At 39.6% G+C, this 17,244-nt stretch overlaps 1 protein-coding gene across 1 annotated transcript; it reads right to left on the bottom strand.

Annotated features, from left to right (window-relative positions):
- Positions 1-1,103: 1,103 nt before the first annotated feature.
- Positions 1,104-15,582, bottom strand: triqk (triple QxxK/R motif containing). The gene is made up of 4 exons (XM_079367846.1): positions 15,408-15,582; positions 12,808-12,882; positions 8,440-8,525; positions 1,104-3,235 (listed from the first exon to the last, which is right to left on the bottom strand). The coding sequence occupies exons 2-4, from the start codon at positions 12,866-12,868 to the stop codon at positions 3,128-3,130; spliced, it is 255 nt and encodes an 84-aa protein (XP_079223972.1). The 5' UTR covers positions 12,869-12,882; positions 15,408-15,582; the 3' UTR covers positions 1,104-3,127.
- Positions 15,583-17,244: the final 1,662 nt, after the last annotated feature.

The raw sequence follows: 17,244 nt of genomic DNA, 5'->3' as shown, positions 1-17,244 counted from the left end.
AGCTCATTCGTCACAGGACGGTAGGTGAAGCTTCAGTGCGCCTGTGGAACGCCGCTAAGGTCGTGTTCAACGCTCGTGCTGCGATAGCGCCTGATTAATTTTCATGTGTTGGACTCCAAAGAAGTCGGTGAGATGCCGTCATTTAGCAGAGATGCGTCACACAACTCTTCCTGATGTCATGCTTGTGTCCTTTTTGACATTGTTGCGGTTTAACTGCCATTTTGTCTTCGTCTTTACAGTTACATTCGCTGACACACGAGCAGTCTCGTTCCTAACAATGGAAAGGCCATGGCCCACGAACATATCACTATGGTCAATACAATTTAATAAGCCATTACTGATAGATGCACTTCAGTTTATAGCGTTGGCACTGGCGCGATCCGAGAGAAATAATGGTGAGCTTACACCTCATAAAAGTAAACCGACACAATCGTTTTTGTATTCATTAATTTTTAAGACACAAAGTAACGACTTTTAGGGGTTGGAAAACGCATTACCCATCGTAAAGACTAAGTCATGTGTGATCTTTAAAATATACAAGGACTGATCAGCTGCTATGTTCAAAAGCAAGGTCGTTACAAATGCATCTTGGTTCACACTTGACATATTTAATAAAACACATGGATCATTTATCACTCTTTAACAGACGGCCATGGTTTGGATTTTCAAAGTAAACCATGAATGGGCTATATACCAGTACCGACAAACCAATTCATCAACAGCACTCAACATAACTTTATTGTCAAAGGTAGCAAATTGGGGTCAGAGTAAATAGGTTGTACTGATGTGAAATCTATCCTGGTTGGGTATTGGTGACCTTTAACACACAAGGTGTCATGTATGAAGGTCTAATAGGTCCATAGGCAGATAAAAGCTGCATACTACTTCTTGTAATGGCTCCTTGGATGAGGATCAGGAGGTCATGGGAGAAAGGAAGGAAGGAAAAAAGTAGAGACTGAAAAGTAAATGTATATCTGTGGTATTATTTTGGTCAACTAGAGAAAACAGACAGACACAGTGATAAGACTTGTTTTAGAAAGAGAGATGGGAGAGAAAAAAAAAAGAAAATAGACATATCTTAAGAATGGAAGACCACCACGAGGTTTGTAGTGTATTTGGTATTTTATTGCAGTAATATAAAAAAAAGTCAAAGCAAATCAATTCAATAAATGACTTTGAAACAAAATATCTGATGTCATGTATATTTTAGAAAAAACATGAAAAAAGACATTAAAAAAAGAAGCAATTTGAAAGAGAAAAAAAACTGAAAATGGACTTACTAAAAAGCCCTTGATGCCGCACTCTGCTGCTGACAAAGAATCTCTCTTTGGACTAATATGGTAAATGGAAGGTCAGTCCTTGCACCCAGCAGCACAAAGAATAAACAGTGGAACAAAGAGGCGTCGACAAACCTTTGTATATCTTAAGACGCATCACAAACAAGACACACATCTGACATGAAGAAAAAAAGGATCAAGGTGTTCCTTAAGAGAAACATGCAGCCTCACTTCTATTCAGTCATTGCTCGTCTCTGTCATTTCCATTCAAATGAAAGAGCAGGATCTTATTTGTGATGCTAATCCCGCCTCCGTGCCGCATGTATGTGCGGAAGGTAGAATGTGTTGTTCTGTATTCTGCACACATGTTCAATCAGGGCGAGGGCTTTGTGGATTCTAATCTCACACTTTACTGATCTGCAGATATCCACCAGGAGAGGTTTGTGCACTGGAATGTGAGGAGAGTGTTTGCCTCAATGCGACAAGAGGTTCAGCAGGAGATTTACATTTTTTCTATTAGTGGAGACAACAGTGAGACAGGACGGCACAGAATACGATTAAACAAGAGCATCGCTTCGACCGGAGTTTGGAAGACTTGAGTGAAAAGAGGCTCTTTTTCTTCATTGGATGGAGATTTTTCTTCAACAGAATTTTAGGCAGGGTTTCATAGTGTATAGCGGCCCGGAACCTAGTACGGAACCTAGACCCACGTAGTCCCTGTTAATTTGATCAGTGTGAACCCAGACACACCGTACTCAGGTACAGTGTCCAAGTCTGCTTGAAGTGGTGGTCTCAGGCAGGATTAATGTGTATACGAGCATGAGCAGTTCTCAAACAGGGCAGTGGATCACTATATGATGCCGAGCAGCACAGATCCGACTGTCGCTGACTTTTTCAGTGAAAGAGAAGCAGAGCTTCAACCTTCAGATGTAGACTGAGAATTAAATAAGACGTTATCATTTATCTACAGATGTTGTCTCTTATAGACAGGTATTCTTATAAGAGACTTGCCAAACAAAGTGCCCACCTGATACGTATAGTATAGTAAAGTATAGTATACTATAAGGCTCATTTGGCTTTGTTCCCCTCCTTGCACTCCTCTGTATGTGCTAAATAAACAAAAATCAAATCAAAATAACAGTATTATTCGAAAAAAAAAAAAAAACAACACTAACATAATCAATAAGACTTTCGTAGCTTTTCCTAATATCACACTGCTGGAAAAGCATGGTTTGTTTTCTGTCATGATAATTGGCCCAAAATCTGTCTTTAATGTTGTTTTACAATTGTATAATGACAATAAAGACACTCTGTTCTATTCTATTGCTCGCTCTTAAATTGCTGTTTTTAAGTTGCAGCCATATTACTTTAATTGGTAGTGTTGGAAAAAAACAAACAAACAAAAACACTGTTGTCTTTCATACCTCATTCTGCATGTCTGCCTCTGTCAGAGGTATTTTGTTTGTTTTCTTGCTATTGGAAAAACTCCATATTCCTGGATGTAAAACTATAGAATATTAAGAGTGAGTATAAAATGATCGGTCGTAGATTCATCTCATATTCAAAGCACGAAAGAAGAAGTAAATCAAAATGAAGACTCTTGTTACGAAACAATGCACCTTGACAAACAGCTCGACATTCAGTTGTTGGTTTCATTGTGTCGTTTCTTCTGAGGAGACAGCTCATTGTCGGTGTGTTACCAAAAGAGGGTTTCTTTTTTTTGAAGGTTGAAAGATTGTGTGGACCAACCTCGATGCGTAGTCGGGGGCTTCATGAGAAAAGTCATTCTTCATCCATTCTCAAACTCAGGTATGAAACCAGAGTGGTGTCGGCCCAGTGACCAACCATCATTAATCCACATCCACATCCAGGTTGATCTCTGTGCTCAGGTTAAGGTAGAAGAAGGCGTAGACGCAGAGGACAAAGAACAGGATTGCAGCGATGACCAGGAACGCATCCTGAAAAAGGAAAGAGACAATTTTAAGAAAGATGTTTATTTTTGCGATGATGTGTTCTCTTATTCATAGAACAAAGAGAATCTTCCTCTTCTCTTAAATGTCTGCATGGAAAATAGCAGCTCCACTTTGTTTGAATGTTTTCTTATTGTGATCTATCAGAGCTTTTAAATCTATATTTGCCAGGTCCCTATCACATTTCTTTTCATCTAAATGTGCTGCAGTCCTCATGGACTTCAACCCACTTTGACTTTGTGTCTAAGAATATAAAGTTGATGAGCCTCTTTTATTCAGTAAACATTAAATATTAAATCTGTAATTTGCGAGTTTGCTTTTGAGGACAAACGTTGCAATAATCACATTTTAATTTGAGCTATTAAAAAACTTCTTGTAACATAATAAAGTTAAAGCTGAAGAATATATGTATTCTTAACAGCAATAAAGTGTCTAAATGTCTTAGGCATCTTTTGAATTATTTTTATTTTATTACAGCGGGGTTCTGGAAGTAAAAAATTTTTTTAAAAAATAACAAAATTGTGAGGCACATTGTGAAAACTATCTAAGGTTGACTTACCACCAGCTACATGTTTGTCAAACGATGGAATATGCTCCTGTAGAAGACACAGGTTTGTATGATATCAACATTCACAACTCACAATGATCATTTTAAAGCTTTTTTAAAGCTCTAAAATAATCATTGTGAGTTTTGAACTAGAAGTAAAAAAACACAGAAAATGGTGGTTTAGTAACTTTCCTTTAATAGTCTGTAAACTACTTTTAAAACTGCAGCGTTTCAATCTCTTCTACAGTTCCCCTGCTATTTTTTTTTCCACAGAGAAGTTAAACTTTCTTCAACAAAATGCCTTAACTCTCTCTATTTTTGTATTTTCTGTTGGCTAATAGTCAGACAAATTGAGGCTTTCCAGAAGAGTGGCATTCAACTTGAAAATGGGACTTTAGAGCGCTTGTTCATTACGTGGCGCTCGATTACAATCTTCATCAGCTGGAGTTTCATTAGGGCCACTCAGAGTATTGAACAATGCCAGTTATTCTTTATCAAGAGAACTAATTAGCACCAAACTTTCTAATCAACACTGGAGAGCTTGGAGAGCTTTAAAAGAGTGCCGAGTACAGGCTGATTAGAGGTTATTGAAAAGAGAAAAAAAAAGAAAGAAAAAAAAGATATTTCATTTGTATGTTATTTTGGAAATTAGCTTTTTGGATGCAAACTGGGCCACATGGAGAAAAAAACAAAACATTTTTTAGAATGTGTTTCTGATTTAAGCAGATCTTCATCGCCCTTAAAAACTGACTCAGTATGTGTGTCTCTACATGAGTGACAGGCAGAGGTGAGTCAAGGTGACTGTGGGGGGAATGACAAACAAGCAAAGCAGCACACAAGATGAAACATAGAAAAACAAGATGGATGTAAGTAGAAAAACAGTAACCATAAAGAAAAAAAAAAAAAGACAAGTCAAGAGAGCATCAGTAATTGCTCTGCAAAGCAAACACCCACACACGTACTGTACATACATACAGAGACTGCAGACTTCAGTCTACCCAAGAGCCAAACTGCCTAGAGAAAAGAGAGAGAGAGAGAGAGAGAGAGAGAGAGAGAGAGAGAGAGAGAGAGAGAGAGAGAGAGAGAGAGAGAGAGAGAGAGAGAGAGAGAGAGAGAGAGAGAGAGAGAGAGAGAGAGAGAGAGAGAGAGAGAGAGAGAGAGAGAGAGAGAGAGAGAGAGAGAAAACAATAAAGAGATAAGGCTCGGCACATAGACGGGTGGCGGGTGGCTAATAATAATTCTTCTCTGACGAAGGGACAATTAAAAGCCGTCACAGCATCCGCAGCTATCTGTGTACAAGTTGTAGTGCCTAGTCATCAGCAGCATTGGTCTTCATTAGCCTCGGCCCACGTTTATCTGCATCCCGGCAGCCTCCAAACAGCTTTAAGTCCCCGCTTAATTGGAAAACTTTTAAATTTCATGCACTTTAGTTTCATATATTAACCGCCAGGCTCGTACTGCTTGATTCACTTTTCTATTTCTCCCAGGCCTTGGAGACAAGAAGAGAAACTGTTATCAAATCACGGCGGCTTGATTGTTTTCAGCGTTCTCTTTTGCTCTTTAGACTTTGCAAAACAAGACAAAGACGAGTGTTTGTCATTCTGCTGATGATAATGCAGAGAAAGGTGTGTTTTTTTTGCCTCCGCCGCAGGTTGAGTCAAAAGCTTAGAGAAAAGGACCGGTGACACCGCGTTCTGCCTTCTTCCTTGGCTTTATGTTTCTGAGAGAAAGACAACAGCTGGTTAGAGCGATTCGTCTCCGAAAACAAGCTGGAGGGGTTTGGTGTAAACACTCTGCGATGTAGGAAGCACCTGCACTTGATTGAGATCATTGTTTTTCGAGAAGAGATGCCCACTGTGTTGACTCCTGCCTCGCCTCGCAAACACCGTTACACGTGCTTACGTACGCACACACGCACACACACACACACACACACACACACACACACACACACACACACACACACACACACAGAGAGACAGAAATGCACAGCCTCTCTGCCCACATTCTGATGGAGACCTCTGGATTGGGCCCAAAGTACATCATCATCTTCATCATGTGGCTCTCAGCACCAGCGGCAGCTGCAGCACACTCGGCATGCTGGGAGCAAGGCCCCTGTCACCCTGGCGACAGGCCAACACTCAGCAGACTTCCCCCTCATCTGGTGTGGCTTTTATTCTCCTCCTAGGGTTGTTTTGTCTGCGCATGTGTGTGTGTGTGTGGGTTTTGTGTTTGTGTGTGTAAGCGGCAGTGATTCAGTTTGTCAACGTGGGCGGCAGGTAACGTCCACAACCAATGGTGAGCATGTCAAGTCACGGCAACAACCAATCAACCATGGAGTCGCGTTGTAAGTCGGATTTCAGGAACGCTGGTCCTCATTTTGTGTTTGCGATTCGTGGCAGTCAGAAGTGATTTTCAATCTAATATCAATCTAAAAACACCTTGTTTTCGTCAAACCGCTTTCCAATACTCATCATGTTTACTGAGATTTGTATTAGCATTACTGATGGTGTAGTGTCAAAGTGTGACTGGGAGCAATCACAAAAGACACTTGAGGTGTTAAAAAAAAAAAAAAAGATATCCAGCCCAACATACATTCAGAAGGGACAGCTGGAAGATACCCAGAGTCATTATTTGTATCCTCCACACTCTGCCAGTTCTATAAGCGATCTTTCTAAACTTTCCAGATTCAGCGACTTAATAAGACCGAGGGAAAACAATGCAGAACCGAACAGAAGGCGGTTGTGCCAATTAGAAAAGGCAGCAGGCTTGTTTCCTGTGCTCCAGGCTCGTGTGCTGGAGTTACTTCTTCTTCTCCTCCTGGCAAACTGAGCTGAGACTGCAGCCGACTTTCCTGACATCTCTGCTGCGGTGACCTCCGTGCTATCCAGAGTCTGTCACAGCTGGGCGGGAAAAGGTGTCGACACTTGCACTTAGGCAGCAACGAGCTCCCTCTGTTAACACGCCACGACTCAACATGCGATTTCCGACACGTTTGAGGTTTCAGTTTTGTGATCACTGCTGCTCGAACAGAAGTTCTCCCTCTTTCACGTTCTCATTTTGTGCGTCTCCATCCCTTTCCTCTGCCAACTTACCCAGACTGCCCTGCAACTAAGACAGACCCAAGACAGCCTGCCCTGGCAGCTGCCAGACTCTGTGTGCCCGCAGTCTGCCGGCCCTTCTGAGTCACCAGCTGCATCATAGAGCAGCATCCCAACCAGGGACGTGGTGAAAGACGAAGAGGAGGAGAAGAAGAAAGAAAGAAAGAAAGAGAAGACGGAAGGGAGCAAAAAGGAGGAAGAAAGAGGTAGAATAAAAACTGGAACTAAATCATTGCTGTTAACTGTTAACACTGAGAGGGGAAGCTTTTACTGGCATCACAGAGCTGCATAAAAATCACAACTTTATACATCGCTAAAGGGACCCGATGGGAAAGCAAGCGTGACCAAATATCCATTACACTTGGGCTGAATTTCAATCGAACTCGAGGCCAAAGGGTCTAAGTCAGTTTAATATACTCGTCCCAGAGGTATTTTTAATCCGACCTCAGAAAATTCCCCCTCGTCTTGGGCGTGAAAACCCTGAATTATTCATAAGCAATATCAATATTTCAAGATATGGACTAATCTAATTGGATTAAAGACGTGCTTAATGAGGCCTTGCGTGTCTAAGAGATGCATATTTTAAAACCTGACCATTTCACCCAGTGTTTAATCCTCACTATGATTTGTTCATGTCTACGTACTACGAGCCAACTCACGCTTAATGAGGAAGTGAAGACTTTTGGCTTTTGCTGTACTGTGAACATAACCAATTTTCAATACCATGAAGGAAAATAAACAAAAAAAAAACCATGTCTATGTTTAATTATATTTTTAACAGCCTAGTTCACATTTTAAATCTTTCACAAAAAAAAAAAAAAAAATCCAACAAAACCTTCTGTAACCGCATGAGATCAGCAACAACGCCAAACAAATGACAAATGGCTTTTTCCCCCCAATGGCATGGTGTTACGCCGATGAGAAACCTGGTAGTCACACTGTTCATTGGTTAGCCCACTGTGTGAGGAGAAGCATTTACAGCTCAGCCAAATTTGCCAGTGTGATGAACTTGGGAGTCATCCATCTTTGCCTTGTATTTGCTGCAGTGTGACAGTGCACAGGACAGAGATGCTGTTGTTAACACACTCACCTCTCTTTACTGTTATTCTACACAACTATGTTTCAGTCAGTCCTCATCTTCTTTGCTTTTTATATGTTAATATGTGTTCAGAGACTCTTCTGTGCCTCTCCTCTGAAACAATAAGAAACGTCTTTCTTTTGTAGACTTGGAATGGAACAATCCAAAGTTCTACAGAGGACTCTTCCACCTCCTCATTCCCAAATGGTAGTTTTAGGCAGTTGGCTTCATCACATCATTTCATCTATGTTGATGTTCCCTAAAGATCTACAGTAAGGTGTAAGAGAGAGTGGGACATGAAAAGTGATCTGGTGAGACACTCTTTTGAACAGGCAGACACATGGAAAGGAGATTGTTGGCAGACGGTAAAGCACAATCACAGATGGGCTGAGGACAGACATGGGAGTAGGAATAGTGGAAGACGTGTAGATTTTCTAAGTCCTAAAGAGATTCAGCGCAGTGTCACCTTGAATCCAGAGGAAGTCTTCTTTGCTTCAGCTTTCAGCCGTGTGGCCTTTAGGACTGACTTTGTCTTCTTGTAGTCCTGTTTACCTAGGATGGAAAAATCAATCAAATGATTAAAAAGCTTCCATTTACATATTTTCATAAATTGCTGCCCGAATGGAAAGAGTTCCAGGATAATGGATGAAGAGCAGTCTCTCAGGTGTGCCCTCCTTGGAGTGCTAAACGTTTATGTTCCCAACAGTTATAGTATAAAGGGTGACAAGTGATGATCAGTTCATCACATGGACTCTTTCACTTTGTTTGTTGCTATGTTCATTAAATATGTTCAAAAACAGAATAAATGAAGCATTTAAATGTACATGCAGTCAAAATGCTTTTACAGCGTTATGAAACCAAAAATATAAAACCAGAAGAGTGCTTCTGGTCAGAGGTGCACAAAGTCCACCTGGGCTGCCTTTACTTCACATGGGCTCAACTCTCGGCGGGTTAGGGTCTTGTGGGGCAAAGCAGCCACCTGGCAAAGCATGTGTGTGTATGTGCTGCACATGAGGCAGAGCCGGCTGTCTTGGTCTAATTAGAACCAACACAGCAAGAAGAGGAACTTTGCTAACAATAGGTTGGAAAGGCAACAGCCTGCTGAAGTCTGTGTGTGTGTGTGTGTGTGTGTGTGTGTGTGTGTGTGTGTGTGTGTGTGTGTGTGTGTGTGTGTGTGTGTGTGTGTGTGTGTGTGTGTGTGTGTGTGTATATAGGTGTGTGTGTGTGTAGGTGGGTGTGTGTTTCTTAATTTATGAGAACCATTTTAGACATTCTGTTGACAAAATCGGCAAATTCTTTCTTTATATTTCAGCGTAGTCGTTCAGATTTAAATTTAGAATAAGCATTCGGTTAGCTTGCATTTCAATTGAGATTAGGTATTTAATTCAAATAATTTATACTTAATTTAGCAGATAGAAAAGAAAACACAAGGTCCTTATAGGATGAGATACAGCTAAGTTTGAAATGGAGACCAATGAGCCCAGTCAGCTTCATTATTGTCTCATTTGTGGATGAAACGCAGAATTTATCCTCCTATTCAATTAAGCCTACTTTACATGAAAGGGAAGGAGGGAAGAAGCACGGGAGGAGAAGGGGAAAGAAGGAGTCATATCCATCTGGAATAGTTGTGGGCAAGAATAAAGTAAAAATTAGCTGGTAAGAGAGGAGTGATAAGGAAGGGTGTGCATGGTTTGATTCTGTAAACAAGCAGAGTAAATGTATACTGTTGAAGATCCAATCTTCTAAGAATAGCAAAGAGATGACCATTGACCCATATTTAAAGGAGCACAATATTACTCTTTAGTCACATAAAGGATGGTAACAAGAAATGCTATTTTCATGTTGTACTGCTGTGATTCTTATTATAAATGTCACCGATACAGGAAATCTGACAAAGTGTATTTCTATTGTCCTTAAAATGTAAAGCAACAGAAAACACAGTTTATAGAAAAGCATGAAGGGACATTAGGCCTCATTTTATACTTCCAAAACCTTCTGGAAACACATTAGCTAGCATGACACAACAACCGTGACGCACGGTGAAATGACATTAATATTACACTATTTGTGGAATGAATAGACAAGGAAGCTTTGTTATGGCGCTGTTTGGGGAAAAAAAGAATGTTAGCCATTAGCGGTAGCATACCTAGCTTACCTGCTTTTGGGATGTTTCAGTTCTTGTGTAAGATTGACTAGGAAAGCTATAAACTTAGCCGAATGTAATATTAGCTTAAAAACTGTTTAATGCTATAATCAGCAGCCATCTAATGGTAATCAAAGGGTTAACGAATATAGTGTTTCTGAAGATTTTCACTGATAGATGAGTGTTACAATAATAATTTGCTTCATTTACAACCCGGAACACAGAAGGATGATATGTGCGTGTAACCTGGACTTCTCTTTGTGTCACAGTTAATGCTGGCTTGATTTTTCTCTGTCTTTCAAGCGAACATCTTCATCACCAACTCATGTATTCGTCATTCTTAGCTTGTTTTTCTCTGCTGGATCCAGATTCATAGGACTTCAGAGAATTAGTATGAACCATATTAAATGATGAGATAATGAACAATATAAGAAGACAAACATGAGTGTTTAAAAAACAAAAAATAAAGTAGCTGAAGAATTCCCTGTGAGTATGTTTGTGTCCGTGGGGACTTTGTGCATATGCTCTACATGCAGAACTACTTCGGGTTGGACACACAGACCACTGTCCAGTTCTCTCTGAGAGCTCTGGGAAAACTGGGCCCAACACACTGGCAGCGTGTCTGACAGTTCCTCATACTTCGCTTTACTTCTGTGTCCATGCAGTATGCGGGCCAAATCGTCAGCAGCCACATGGTGCGGATCGCTGGAGTCTGCCAGGGTGCATGGAAGTGGAACCGGACATGCCGGACACATGGAGGGAAATTTGTGACGGGTTCTTTGCACGGAGGCGAGGAGAGGGCAAGGCAAATCTGCAGACCGCAGGATACTAACGAAAAAGAGGCACCATTTGGATGAAGCACAAGAAGTCGTCATGGTGTCAATAACTTTTATTAAGGCCTTCAAAAAAAATCGTCAATCTTCTCATGCTGGTATTTTTTTTTAGAACATTTATTTTGCACTACAGCTACAGCTTGTCACAGTTAATAACAACGTGCTGCATAATGGTATTGAAAAGGAGAGGGTCAACAGTGACCACTTAATGATCATGTGACACAACAAAGGCACTCAAACAGACGACTGATGATCTACCATAAATAATTTCAATTTCAAATGACCATGTGTTGCTTGTTCCACATTTCATCTTCCTCTGTAGTGTCTCTTTCGTCCCACTCTGTCTTTGACTTTCCACTTCTGTTAAACAGGGCTTCACTGCAATTGTGTGATCTTTTTTTTTTTTTTTTATGTAGTAAAAACTGTCAAATTGAGGAGTTGGAGGAAGAGGTGTCCCTATCACCTGTGTTGTATCATGTGTCTACACTGATGGGCTGAATAAGAGCACTGGATAGGGGAAAACAACAAAGGTAAGACTTTCTGGTCTTGTTCTTGTTATGCCTTATCGGTTTAACCTGCCAGGTTTTACACAAGTGCAGATGGTGAAGGAAAACCTCAGGTGATTCATCTGGAGTCCCAATATAAACATATAGATTGTATATACCCATTACAAAGCATTATGAAAAGCACCCTTACCCTTTATGTCGAGTAAATAAGACATACATGATGTATCTCTACAATCTTGCGCCCGACTAAGAAAAGAAAAACAAAAAAAAGAAACCATCCATTGCAAAAGCATGTTGAAATTGGTATAAAAAAGGTGCAATGTATGAGCGGAAAAAAAGTTGCCAGTTTGCAGCGTTTCTGTCCAATTAAAATTTGAGGTAGATTTCTATGAACACAATAGGCCACTCCTGAGATTTAAGTAAAAACTATGAGCCTATATGGAAAACCCAGCTTCCATCTGTGTTTGCTTCACTTTCTCAATACCACTTGCTCTGCCACCGGCAACCTTTGAGAAACAACAACAACAAGATGTGATCTGAGCTGTGATTTTCAGAACCACAGCTGCCACGCTGAAGGGAAACAAACTTTTGATTGATACCGAACATATTGCCTTAGTTAGGGCCTTTTTCATGTAGTGGGGGGAAAGTACAGAGGAGCGTCAGAGTTTGACAAAACAGCCTCTGATATGATGTAATGATGTGGCATGATGAGTAACTGTCCTTCTTTAATGGGACTTTAGATGTTGCTTGTCCATTTTAAAGTGTAATAAACTCCACTGTTCAAATCCAATTTGACTAATTTTAGTTTCTTTAAAGCCTTTATAGAATATTGAAAGACACTAAACTAAGATCATTATAGTTTTTGCAGAGCCAACATGGATAAAGGTTTTTATCAGTGGTCTAGTTGCTATACTCTTGAATGTTTACCCCAAATGGTCTTTTTAAAGTATCCCGTCTATCAGTCATAAACAGTGACATGGAAGACTACTCTTGTATATTTAGTCAGTGTGTACTAGCCAATCAGAGATGGAGGAGGGAGGGTCATCCCTTCACCATCCTAGGAAGAAAATTATAGCATACTATTGATTATGATCAGTAATTTATGGCGTGAATAAGAGAGGACATGGGTGAAAGTATTTTTTAATCAAGCCGTCAATCATTTATTACGACTGAAAGACTTCATAAGATGTACTATAGTAAAGAAGTTAACAAACGTCTGACATTTCTGCTTGGAATATGAAAGAAATCGAGGAAAATTATTAATCATCAAAAACAGTTGGCGATTCTCCTCCTTTTTTTTTTAACACAATGATTGACCGTTTCAACTCAAACGAGGATTTATGAAGACTCACCAATCTGTTTTCGGTACTGATCCACTGGCAATCTGATTGCACTGGCATCCTTCTTCCCCATTCTCCTTCTTCAGCCTGGTGAAGCAAAAAATAAATTAAAAAAATCTGATTTAAGTGAGAGAGAAACTTCACAGCCTGGCGTCTGTGTTACACCTAATTTAATCAACTACAGATACAGCTGCACTCATCTGACTGTAGGCCGAGATAAACTGTGAAATCTGCAGGAAGGATTTAAGTTAACACACAATCGCATATAGAAAAGCTGTAGTCACTTTTGATCAGGCAGATGGTTTATCTTTCACATACATCTGCAAGACATGATTTAATTAATTCCCACCACCTTCCATGTGTGTAACACTGGCAGAATGTGCACTTCCTCTCTATCTCATTCAGTCGAGCACTTTCCCTTCCCAACAGGAGCTCTCTTTGATTATCCTGACAGCTCACAGCGAATGTATAAAAGGAAAGTGCACAGAATAATACAAATAGTATCCTTAGGCTTAACGTATAATTATCCAAGTGTGACTGATGGCTCTTGTGTTACTGAAAAAAAGCTGCTCTCGAGTGCAGTGCTTTTATTTCTAAGTGCATGTATAGACAAAAACAATAACCACTTCTGTATAGTTCATGGTTTTTTTTTCTTAACAATGTGCTGAAACTCAATGTGTATGTTTCTTGCAGCAATCCAACATGCTTGTTTTTTTGTTTTTGTTTTTTTTATGGAGGAGTGTGTTTTATATTCCAGACAGGTTCTCTCACAACACACTGCGTCAATCAATATTGTAGCCTTTTTGTTTAAAATAGTGGGAAAAGACGGTATAAGTCGAGGGACAGGCCTTAGCAGGATTCACAAGAAAAACCTTGGAACCTTTGGCAAATACAACTCAGTGTCCTTAACCTGCTTTTACTGTGATGAGAAGCGAGAGTCATTAATAAAACATGTTTAAACCTGACAGAGAGAGAAGTATGTGTGCATAGGGGAGAAGAAGAAGAAGAAAAAGGAGAAGAAAAAAAAAAAAGCAAATGTAAAAAGGTAAAAAGTATCTGTGTGCATCCTAGAAGAACAGGAATCAGAGGTGCAGCTGGGGGAATAGAGGAGAGAGACTGAATTAGCATGTTCAAGAAGCGTGGCTGGCTGCTTGTGCAGACTGATACCTTCTCGGGGGGAGGGGGTGGGGGGGGTCTGAGTTTTACCTTAGACTTAAAAAACCCCACTGTTTTCAGCTACACTTCAAACATGATTAGTGCCAGCACAGGAGGAGGATGTATGCACAGCTATTGTTCTCCAGGTATGAATTCAGAGTCAGCAAATGTAAGGAAGAGAGAGGAGAACAAAAGAGGAAGTGGGGATATTGTCCAACTGCAATGTTTACAGTCGCAGACAGCGGGCTCAGATTGTTACGGTTATGCAGCATCATTGCACTGTTAAATCTTAAGTGCCAGAAAAGAAAGCCGTTGTCATAATCAGTGGTGATTCTATGCTGACATTTCTACAGCTGAATTGCACTATGTGATGCATTTACCACAGTTGGGTATAAAGACAGGTATAGTGATGACTACATAATCAGCAAGGCAAGTGCACTGCTGCTGCTTTTTCTGTGTTGGGTTTAAGTATTTCTTTCCATGCATCTGATCAAGTGAAAAGATGGAATTACATTGAATGTGTTAACTGTTGTAGCAGGTTTATAAACTTAACACAGTAATAAGGCCAGGCTAGGTTTTATTCATAGACTGTAAACTGTAAACAACAGTGTTCTCCAGAAGCTCATCAGCAGCCGCTGCCATGATGGAACTCCTGTCTCAGCCTATAAGGACAGGAGCCGATGCAGGTTTTAGGGCTCTTGGTGAAGCCTTACTGTACATTGCGCCCATCTGTCAATCATGTCAGCTACCCACATAACTATGGATATCTTGTATCATTCAGAAAGTCAAAGTGGAGCCATTTAAAAAAAAAAAAATCTTATTTTTGGTTCCAGGCTGTAAACATGTTCATTTGTAGGCTACTGTAAAAACAGCTTCTTCAGCGCACACCCAAAATAAATGGAAGATTTTTGCACTTCCACATTGGCCTCATAAACCTAATAACTATATTTTTCTCCTTAAGATGTGACCTGAATACATTTTTCACCTAATGATATTGCTTTTGACCCCTTTATAGTCTGTCTTTGAAATGTTGAATGTTTTTGAATTGTATTCATAATTGGAATACAGTTTAGCTTAGATTTAGCCTATTAGACTTCAGAACATAGAAACTGAGGGTTGATGTGTTCAACTCTCATGAAATAGCTCACTGTTTTATCAATGTGGCCGATTCAAAGTACAGTATTAAATCTGTCACCGTTGTATACAATTATTACGATAAATAATAGACAACAAATTATTATAAATAAATTAGAAAAGTAGCTTTGAATGCATTCGCACCTTAAATATCATCTGCGGTCTCAAACATGAGGAACAAGATATTAACACTTGCAGTTTTATATTATTTTTTTGTAGAACCCCATATTTTTAGTAAAGTAATGAATCATTGAAATCGCAAACGCCATTCAGTCGACTGTACAGGCAGCCTTTACTCAATACAACAGTACAAGTATACTTACACTGTTACTGAGAAACGAGAGAAAATGCCGCTTCGTAGATGTGTTTCTGCATTACGAAACGCCTATCTGCACGGGACGACAGAAGTGTGACAGTTTTATTGTACTTTGCTCCAAATTTCTCCACAATGCCAACACATCACTGTTTTTACTGCAACTTCCTAGTTTACACGGTCCCGCTGACGGTTGACAGCTCTTTCAGCTTATCAGAGAAGAGTATATATCGCATACACCAATAGCACGAGCACGGGGGCGGGACTTTTAGGCAACGTTACAGAACGAGCGCATGACGAGTTGATCGTCAGCGGCACGCCCACAAGTAGATGGCACGGAGAAGCCTTCATTTATAAGCCTTTTATATTCTCACCTGTAGACGAAGATCGTTTTCATTGAAACTTGAATATGTTGGGGAAATTACTGAGTAAAAATACTACAAAGAAATGTCTATGTATATTTGAAAAAAGAAAAAAAGGCGCATACAAACTATATATACTACTATATAAACTGTAGGCTACACACACGTGTATATACTGTATATATGTATGTATGTATGTATGTATGTATGTATGTGTGTGTGTGTGTGTGTGTGTATATATGTATATATATACTGTATATATGTCACTCACTCTTCACAAATAATGGACTTCAATCTTAAAATATGCGTTTTTGATTAAGCTTAATTGTAACTTTTGCTATATGATTTCAACAATCATCAATATTCATCAATATTTTCCATGAATGTAAAAGATAACCATTAAAAAAACATTTGTCCTCAGTTAAATGCCAGTGAGCACATGTTCCTGAAATCAAGAACTTAAAAAAAGAACTGTAATCATTACATCAACCAGGAAGACACTGATAACTATAAAGAAATGTTTCTTTGACACGTCAGAATTCATTTTTTCTTGCCTTGTCAGATCCCAACAAATGGCACACTTATCTGTGTTGAAAGCAATGTTCACTCCCCCCACCCCATGTTCACACATTACTAAAGGAATCAACAGCAGATCTCATCAAAGACAAGGCATTCTCACTCTACAATGTTCCTTCTCTTTAATTAGTCTTTTTTTTTTTTTTTTTTTTTTTTTTTTTACAATTTTCCTTTGTTTACTGTGTAGAATTTTATTTCCCCCCTAATTGCACCCAGCGTCATTGCTGCCTGGGGCTTTGTGCAAATTATTGGTAGACTTGCCACCGCTTGCAACTTATTGAAGTCTAAAATGATTTTACGCTCTCCCATGGGCATGCCATTTGCATGCAGCACAGCAGTAACTAATAGATCTAATCTGGGCCTAATGTGCCTGCATTATGCTTCACTTTATATAAAGCTGCCATCGACAGTGAGTGCTTTAACACTCAGTGACGGAAGAACAACTCTTAAATTACATTTGTGCCAAATGATATTTTTGTATCTACAGACAAACATTGCACGAAACAAGAAACTGTACAGCATTCTCATGTGAAAGCCTTTTCTTTAAACTACGAAACTGAAATTACATTCAGCCACACGTACGGCCTGAACTTCATATTTTACATACTATAATTTTATACGACAGAAAAGAACAGCATTTATTTAAGTGAGAGCCATAAAGCTGCTATTAAGTTAGAACTGTTAACAAAATACTCCATAAGAAACCTGAAAAGGTTATCTTTGCCATCAGAAATCATCCATGCAGTGTTCAGTTAATGCAGAGCTCAAACATTTTCGTGTTATGCTAAATGCTTGTGATTAATTTCTCCTGTTGAGTGAAACAAACCAACATGCTGCGCCTGTCACATTGATAGATATGGAAAGCATTAGCATCAACTCCTAGTGTGAATGAAACTAGGCAGATGGATT

Source organism: Symphodus melops (genome assembly GCF_947650265.1).
Source record: "Symphodus melops genome assembly, chromosome: 18".
Taxonomy (NCBI): domain Eukaryota; kingdom Metazoa; phylum Chordata; class Actinopteri; order Labriformes; family Labridae; genus Symphodus; species Symphodus melops.
This window is presented reverse-complemented; position numbering and strand designations above follow the sequence as displayed.